General features: G+C 40.2%; 1 protein-coding gene across 1 annotated transcript; it reads right to left on the reverse strand.

Annotated features, from left to right (window-relative positions):
* Positions 1–620: 620 nt before the first annotated feature.
* On the reverse strand, positions 621–9177 carry LOC122192826 (mucin-16-like). The gene is made up of 18 exons (XM_042893492.1): positions 9130–9177; positions 8337–8363; positions 7966–8114; positions 7822–7889; positions 7341–7513; positions 6814–6840; positions 6544–6686; positions 6382–6449; positions 5919–6091; positions 5415–5578; positions 4669–4736; positions 4079–4233; positions 3415–3578; positions 3252–3316; positions 2416–2591; positions 2270–2314; positions 1594–1673; positions 621–732 (listed from the first exon to the last, which is right to left on the reverse strand). The coding sequence occupies exons 3-18, from the start codon at positions 7975–7977 to the stop codon at positions 637–639; spliced, it is 1677 nt and encodes a 558-aa protein (XP_042749426.1). The 5' UTR covers positions 7978–8114; positions 8337–8363; positions 9130–9177; the 3' UTR covers positions 621–636.
* Between the last annotated feature and the right edge of the window lie 6 nt (positions 9178–9183).

Below are 9183 nucleotides of genomic sequence, written 5' to 3' on the forward strand. Positions count from 1 at the left end.
TAATGCTGACATAATCCTGGGTGCTTGAAAACCTTTGTTTGATCAAGCAAAAAGGTTTCTATCCCTCAGGCTCTGCTCTGCAGTGAGGAACCTGACCTGGGAGGTAAACCGGTCCAACCTGCCCTGAGGAGGTTTGCTTTGAAAGTAAAAAGGCAGTTTGCATGGAAACCTTGCCTGCAGTGGAAGGATTAATGACTAATCGTGGTTTCATTAACTCTAGTGCTTTCACTTTCAGCACAGAGTCTAATGATAGCATTGAATAATTACCTAGAGATCAGCACCACCTCCCTCTGTGCTCTGCAGCAAGCTGTGGTGCACTGAGCTCCTGGGCACTGCTGTGGTTGGAAGGGCAGGAAAAGTCCCAGTGTCCATAAAAGTGACATCAGGCCCTATACTATGGGATGCTCAATCAGAGATCTTGATGGGACAGATGCATTTTCTGGTTTGGGATGAAACTGTGTTGTTGGCAATTTCCCATAGTATGAAAATAATTGTGGTAAGAATGCAAAGATTTACCCCAAGACAAGAGAAAATGCTAAACATAATTTATTAAAGAAACATTTTTCTAGTATTTGTAAACATTTTTCCTTCATGAACGGATGACAGGTCTGTGAAGACAATACTTCATCTGTTCTGTCAATGGATTTTTGTGCCCAGATGTGGGAAGAACACACCGTACATGCCCTGCTGAACCTGGTACAGATCTGACTTTCTTCTTAGGCAAAAGACAATCTGGTGGAAAAGGGATAATGTAGGGGGGGGGGGCGAAGCTTGCAAAAAGGCCAAATTTCACTAAACAGACCCAAACCACCCTGCCATAAGACGTCCTCTGTCTGACAGATGGAGGGACTTGGTGAAGGAGCCATTTGCCAAGGCTGCACAGGCAGAAGCCCACACAGTCCCTAGTTTTAAATCTGAGCTTTTTCTTCTCAATCCTGCTGACTAATTTTTACTCCTGAACCTCCAAGGGTAGGAATCCATGTTCTCTGCAGACTGAGCAAAACAAACACAGCTGCTGATGAAACTGTACTATTAAGAGAGTGTCTCCTATTTAATAAGTATCAGTGAGCAAAAAGGGTCTTCTCTGCAGTTTCCTAAGGGATGCAGCTGGAATGCAATCCAACAGTGCTGCTACAGGCTGTGTTAAGAGCATTGAGAACAAAATTCTGGATCCGATTACCTATAGGTAATTTTTTTCTATATTCCTTTATCAGCAACTTGATTATTCTGAACAGGATTGAGGTTGAAGAGGGGTTTTGTAGGAGATTCTCTATTCAACCTGCTTGCACCTCTTTTTTTTTTTTTTTTTTCCCTGCAAAATACTCTGGATCTCATTTGTGATCTACTGCCTCCTTCCCTAGAGATCAGTTTAGCAAGCTATAAATATCCTTCCCCATGCTCATGTGCACAAATTTGAGAAACCAGACAGTAACTGGAGTAGGATTTGGCATGGGGTTTGCTGTAGCTGTGCGTGTTGGGGCTGTGCTCCCACCATGCTTCCTGTGGCTGTCTGACAGTCCCTCCTGCAGCAGCTCAGATCACTGGACTCTCTTATAGCCAGAAGAGAGGTATGAGAGCAAAAGGGCAACTTACCAGGAAGCATAACAACAGGAGGAGAATGAACCCAAGCAGGGCAAAAACGCAGATGAGGATTATTGCCCAGAACTGAAGCTCTGCAGAGGCAAAATAGGAGCACATCAGTTTTGTTTTGTTTTGGACGTGTAGCTGTTTTACCTTGGACAGAAAGAGATCTTGCCCCAAGGCAGTTCAGAAGTACTGTACAACCAGGTGAGGTAAAATCACTAGAAGGCTGCATCTAGCCCCTCCTTGGCCACAGAACAAACACGCCTTTGTGGTGTTGAGAATGGCAAGGATGTACAAAAACCCAGATCAAATGGAATGAGGGTCTCAGGAGGTACAACTTCAAATGCAACTCAGGGAGCACTGGAGCCCTCAGATGGTTTCAGGGGTGTACAGAGAGACAAAATTTGTCTCCTGGATCCCTCCAGGGTGAAAACAGGGCTCAGTGCCAGCAAAACTAACTGTAGTTAGCTGTTGATGGTGAAAGGAAAAGCAACTTTTTCCGAGTACTTCTTTTTCCTGTTTACTGTTGGTAGTGAAGCTACGGCTGTGCTCACCTCCCAAGACTCCTGGATTTTTGGGCTTTTCCATAGGTCCTAATTCCATTCAAACTAAGTCATACTAATTTACTGTAGCTCAAATGTTTGGTGGCTTTAGGGTGAGTCACTCTAAAAACAAAAACACTCACCAGATCTTTTGGAGTCTTGTTCTGCTGTTGAGAGCGAAGAGTAATCTGGAAAAGAAAGGGTGGGACAGTTGAGAAACAGAGCACTACAGAGGTGACAAAAACAAAAGTAACAAAAGTTCCTGCAAAGTCATCTTGGGAGCACTTGCCTTCAACCACTAAACTCTGCTCATCCAGCTCATAGGTGGGGCCCAGCTTGGTGAACCCATCTGTCAAGCGTTGCAGCTCTTCATACACCTCTTGCTTTTGTAAAGTCCTTAAGAAGGGATCATGTGTGAATTTGCAGACAGAGGTGATGCTTGTGTAAGGTTTCCCATGGACTGGCCTGGAGGATGAAAACCAGAATCATTGTTATGGGACAAGAAGAAAGAAGCACAGAGCTGAGTAGAATTAGGGAGAGGGATTCAGCCTCAGATTCGTGCTTGTGGATAGCTATGTGATGTTTCGTGATCATAGCTCAGTTTTTTTGTAGTGTCAGCTGGGTGAGAAAGGCACTTGTATAGCCTTGGAATCGTCAAATCATTCAGGTTGGAAAAGACCTCTAAGGTCATCCAGTCCAACCCCAACCCATCCCACCATGCCCTCTGCCCATGTCCCTCAGTGTCACATCTCCATGTTTCTGAACACCTCCAGGGACAGTGACCCCACCACCTCCCTGGCCTGTGAAATACACCCAGTGTCTCAATCCCAGGCATTTCTAAGAGAAATCAGCTCATCTTTTTTTTGTTTGTTCCTCCAAAGAGATGGTGGAGAAGATAAAGTAGATTTAAATCTCAGGGCAGTCAGTTATCATGACATATTTGTGAATATGTTTAATTTTTAGCTTATTTGAATAAGCCAAATGAGAGGATGAGTGTATTTTATGTGTCATCAAGAGCACAAATATTGGCAACGAGGCATAAGCACCATGGCTGTGGCTCTGAATGCCATTTCTGCTTAAATACTCTTTCTGATGAAACGTAAACACTTCCAAAGTAGGTCATACCCAAAACTCTCCACGGTACAGCCAGCAAAGTAGTTCTTCATGCTACTATTTCTGAATACATTGAGCTGATGGGAAGAAACAGAACAGTTGAGAAAAATGAGTAAATGTAATGCATCTTTAATTTGGACAGGGAAATCATTCCAAGCTATTGCTGTTAACTTACCTCTTTCTCAATTTTCTCTTTGTTCTCTTGGTACATCTGTGACCTGGAGTCCTGCAGTTCTGGGGAGTATGGGAGGTTGGTGATTCTGAATTTTAATCTGAAGCTTTCTTTCTCAGACTTGAGAGGTGTTTTGTCAGTTGCTGCTTGAATTGCTAGTTCCAAGCCTGGAAAGTGAAAGAGTTAGGATAAACTCAAAGAGAAATGGAGGTTCTTCCGCCAATCAGTGCAGAAGAAGGTGCTTGGAAGGCTTAGTTGGTAAAATGTGATGAAGTTAATAGAGTGAGTTGCACTGGGATCTGACAGCAAGTTCCCAAACTACCCTTTGAAATACCAATCTTTCAGCAATATACTAAGCCAGTCAGTTCTTCAGGAATTATATATTTGGAAAAAGGTAGATCTGTTTATTCCTCAGTGCTTAAAGTTATGGTAAGTAGTTATCACTTCACTTTTTTCTTGCTTAGCACTGAATAGTCACAGGAGCAATTAAGGACTAAAGGATAGATTGATCCAGAATGAATGGGTCAAAAAAAATGGCTAAACTCTGCCCTCTGTTCAGTAGTTCAGCTTAGTAATAGACTTTTCCCCACGTTAGAGAAGAAAATGGGGAATTCTGTGGCAATGAGATGATCTGAATGGAAACAGGGCAGCTGAGATTTAAACATACCATCTACTGAGAATTCTTGCAACTGATAGCTGCTTCCCAACCATAGTCCAGTTGTATTTGAAGTCCCATTCTGAAAAGCCCTTTCAACCACAGCCCTGTTGATGCTGGGCTCTTGCTGGAAGAAGCAATTGCAGTCAACCACTATGGATCCAGCCCTATGGACAGAAACAGAGCTTCTGAGTTAAAAATCTACTGACCAATGTGAGAGTCTCTTGTCTAAGCCTCTTCCCATGAAAGCAGGACACTAGAGATGTGTCCAATGCTCTCTTTTTAAAAGTAGCAGAGTTCAAGCTGGGAGGAGGAAGGCAGAAGGGTACAGAGTCACCCTTCAGACCTCATTTTTAGGGGGTAAAATTGCTGATGGCAATCAGTAAATACTGATCTGGGGATACCCTACAAAAATCCTGACTGAGTCTGAGTTTGCATCAGTTAAGAAGAATTCAAACTGATGAATTCTAGGAAGCTGATAAGGCATGAACCAAATTGTTAATGGACAGGTAGAATTCTGCAAAGGACAGTACTTGGCTGCTGGGGACAGTACTAGGGGTTGCAATCTTGTAAACCTTTTAAAATAAAGTTATATTACAGACCTTAGTCTTGTGATACTGCAGTTTAGGAACTGGTCTTGCAGGTTGCTCTGATGGTACAATTGGTTCAGCTGAAAGAAAAATGTCACGTTACATAATGAGTTCTGGAGCTCTGGTAGATGCTTTAGGGCAGCAGGAGGGCCTGTAGATGTGGAACAATGTTATATTTTTTTTCTGAATATGCCTTCTGTTGATGGGGTCTGACTTCCAGCTTGGTAGTCCATTTTGTCTTATTTAGACAAGCTGCCATTGTTAAACTGTGCAATTCATTGACTGATGGCTGTCATCTTGATCCATATTTCATGGACAAAACAGACTGGGATCTCAAAGCACAGAATGGTATGACTTCATTTAAAAAGCAAAAGCTGCCTAAGGCTTTGTCAGGTATGTTGATGGATTGGTGATGAAGAGAATCCGTTCATTTCTCAGCAATTTATTATGAATGTGCTGACTTCTGAGTTGGTGACTATGTGACTACAGTGCTGAGTAAGAGTACATTTAAATTTCATGGTGCACGGATGGAGGCTTAAAACCACATGTAAACTAAAAAATTTAACTGTCTGAAAAGCCAATCTCATTTTTTAGATTCTAGAAAATTTTGTTCCCAAATGTGTTTGGTTTTTTGCTTTTTTTTCTTTCTTTTTTTTTTTTTTTTAAATTAAGCAAACAGTAGTTTAAGTAAATACGCAGTAGTTGCTGCAAAAGTTGAACAGTGCAGATATGGTGGTATTTGAACTGCAGCTCCTTACCTTTTTGCTGATGCTTTCCAGTGCTGCTTTGTATTCTGGAGACTGAGAGTCTGGGTTAGTTAAGTTTTCACTGACTATTCTAAAGCTCAGTTTGTATCCTGTTATGGCTGGAGCTTTATTCAAGACAGGCTTTCTGGTGGTAGCTGTGTCTGTGAGGTGGAAACCTAAATTAAAAAAAGGTAGAGTGCTTTTATTTTTACAGCAAATCTATGCACACCACAAAAAAAACATGTGGGTACGTCCATGTTTAGTTCATATGATGTAACAGTGATGTTGTGCAGGAATTTGTATGATTTAAGGGATGCAAGTGCTCTTAGACCAGCAACAACATGTTGGCTTTTTTTTTTTTTTTTTTTTTTTTTTGCCTTAATGCCAAAACACACTGAATCCCAACAAACCAAAGGGAAAAGTTCATTAGTATTCCAGCCCTGATGGAATGGGAGAGGGAGGAGTGCTCTCCAAGTGATGAAAAATCATTGCTTTTTACTGCTTATGCATGCTTACCATTAACGTGCAGACTGTTCTTCTCTAGGCTGTAGTGCCCTAGTTTGGTGATGCCATTTGTCATGGTGCTCAGCTCGTGATAAACTGTTTCTCTGTCAAACCTGGCCATGCTGACGTTGTTTTTGTAGCTGCAGACAGCATCCACACCTGTGTCACCCCTGCGTCTCCCAGACCTAAGTGAAAATGTTAGACACACGGTTTAGGATGATGCTGATGCTTACAGAACACCCTGTGTGATTCCTGTGGCTATGAATAAGTGCACCGCTCATTATATCTTTCAGTGGAATGTGAAGAATTGTGGCAGCATTTGAATACCAAGATAATTTCACCATAAACAAATTTGGGAATGGGAAAGCAGTTGCCACTGACTTCTATTTTCTGGCATCAGCACGTGTAGTAACTAATGCAAGTATAAGTTGCGTGAGAACAGGCAAATAGATAATTGAGCTTTCATGAATCTTACCTAAATCTCATCACTTTACATCCAGTGTAGACAGAGCTTATGCTGCTTCTTTTGAACAGAGGGTCAATCTATTTAAAATAATAGTAATAAAGTAAATTTGAGAGCTTGAAAGCATACCAGATCACTGTAACTCAAAATGGGCAAGGCCAGAGCCAGACTTACATAATGTTTGATAACTTTCTCTGTGGAAATGAATCTGCGGGAATTTGGTGCATCCAGATCTGCAGTATATTGGAAGTTGGTCAAGGTGAAATTAAGTGTGAAATGGCTGGTTGTTGGGCTTGGAGCAGTAGTTACTCTCAGATCTGTAATCAAATGGGAGAAGGATTATTATTTTACAGTACAAAAAGCTATACTTGGTTTCAAAGACATCCACAATCTTTTCAAACTTTAAGACTACTCCAAGGAACCTGTTTTTGGCAAAGCACTTACGTGATCTCTGGAGTGGTTCGTTATAACCTGAAAAGGAAATGCAAGAGAAATATTCTGTGAGTGAACCATACACTTAAAGAATGAAAGAGGGGATAATTAAATGGATGATTCAGGAATGAATCACCAGAACCAGTCCCTGAGGGTGTGAATCTGTTAAATTCTTGCTTGGGCAGAAAGAGCCTTTTATGTTATGAAGGACTACAGTGAGAAAATACATGTACTGCTTTAACTAAGTGGGGTAGAGAGATCAGGTGAAATGTTCATATGCAAGTGAATTATTGCTGTCAAGACTAAAATTAATTCACTCTTCAATGCAACATAGAAATTAAAATCTTCAAAAATGTCAATGTGAAAATGTTCTTGGAAGCATACACTTCATCTTACACAAATCATGCAGAAAATTCTAGAAGGATCACCTTTTCCTTACATTTACTTTTATTATTTTTTTTTAAACTGAAGAGTTTCCTAAAGCCCAGTGTGGTTCCAGACTGCTCTGGTGCCTGGAGGACTGAAAGTTATGCACTTACCGTTGACATAGAGGCTCTCCTTATCCAGTTTATAGATTCCTAATTTGGTGATGTTGTTTGTCATGCTCCTTAGTTCTTGATAAACTGCAGCTTTGTCAAAATTGGGCACTTGGGAGCCATTTCTGTAGCTGCAGATGCTGTCTACTGCTGTGCTATCTCTATTCGTCACTGACCTGAGAAATCAAGTGGAATCAAGTTTAGTTGTTACTCGTTCTAAAAATCTGTGGGTTTTCTTCTGATGTTATTAAAAAGAGAAGAAAAACAAGACAAAAGAAGCAATTAAAATCTGTCCACAAATGTCAGAGATAAACTGCAGAAGTTATTCTGAGATGTTGGTGCTATAGCACAAAGGCTTTGTAAAATTAAGCACATAGAAAAATGCATAAAAGCATTATTGCTGACTTCTTGAGAAAGGAAAATAAGGTTTTAAGTATCAATCAAATGTAAGTAAATCCATTTGTCTTCCAGCTACATTGCTTACCTGAATAGTATTGCTTTGCAGCCAATGAAGTCAGGGCCAATGCTGCTTTTCCGAAGCAGAGGGTCAATCTGACAAGGAAAGGTCTCTGTGAGCATGGGTAATGCAAAACACTGGGTGATTAAGAACACCGTGATGTTAGCTTACATAATGTTGCATTATTTTCTTGGTAGAATTGAATATAGCAGAATGTGATCTCCCTAGGTCTGTAGTGAACCTGAGGTTGGTTATGGTGAAGTTCACTGTGAATTGCTGTATTATTTGTCCCAGGCTTTGTGTGTTGAGTGGCTTTTCCACTGTAAGAGAGAAAAAATATGCAGATTAGCAAAAACAAACACACAAAAAATCATAAGATGCAATATTATCTGTTTTTGTCTTTTTTATAACATTTACGTAAGAAACTTATGAACATGACCATAAACTGGAGGTATATGGCAATCTCATGAGCACAGTGAAATCAGAAAAAAAAGTAAATTATATCTCTAAGTAGTTTGACAGATAAATTTTAATATACTTACATGACAGATCATGTGGTTCATTGTAATCTGAAAAGAAATGAGCAATCATTAGGAAAATATTCCAAGAATGTCTTCTGGCTCCAACTGATCAAGAGCAGCAATACTAAACATGTCATATTCCTAATGACTTCAGGGTTTGTGATTGTTTTAACTTACTGAGGCTGACAGTTTTTTGCCATCTGCTTTTTCCTATCTGATCTGAGAGATAATAAAATCACAGAATCATAGAACATCCTTGGCTGGAAGAGGCAAAGGTTCTGCACAAGACCAGCCAAAATCGAAAATCAAAACCTAAGAGAATTGCACAAACACCTCTTGTACTCTGGAGCTCTGGTACTGCAATGAATAACCTGCAGAGGAGTTTCAGTGCTCAAGGGTCATCTCATAAGAAATAATAAGATGATAATAAGATGTATTAAACCACACACTTTCTCATTTGAAAATGGCCCTGATCAACATAAAGAATACCACTTAATGCTAAAGATACCAGTGTAAAAAATGAGGCTCAGGCTGAGAAAAAGGTAATACAAAAAATATTACAGTTTCAGACAACAGGTAGAGGAAGGTGAGCTGTGAAACCATCCACACTGAACAATACAGAAAAAGTGAAAAAGGAAACAATTATATAATGCTCAAACAATGAAACATGGAAAAAGCAGAAAAAGTGAAAAATAAGCTATAATAAAACAAAAAAAAAAAAAAAAAAAAAAAAAAAGAGATGAAAAGATGAATGGCAAAAAAATTTAAAAAAAAAAAGTGATAAAAATGGAGGAAAAAAGAAAAAGACATGCACCATTGATGTAGAGGCTGGTCCTGTCCAGGCTGTAGGGGCCCAGGCGCGTGACGG

The sequence above is a fragment of the Lagopus leucura genome, unplaced genomic scaffold (assembly GCF_019238085.1).
Source record: "Lagopus leucura isolate 7727_CA_CO unplaced genomic scaffold, USGS_WTPT01 145-6_obj-0_obj, whole genome shotgun sequence".
Taxonomy (NCBI): domain Eukaryota; kingdom Metazoa; phylum Chordata; class Aves; order Galliformes; family Phasianidae; genus Lagopus; species Lagopus leucura.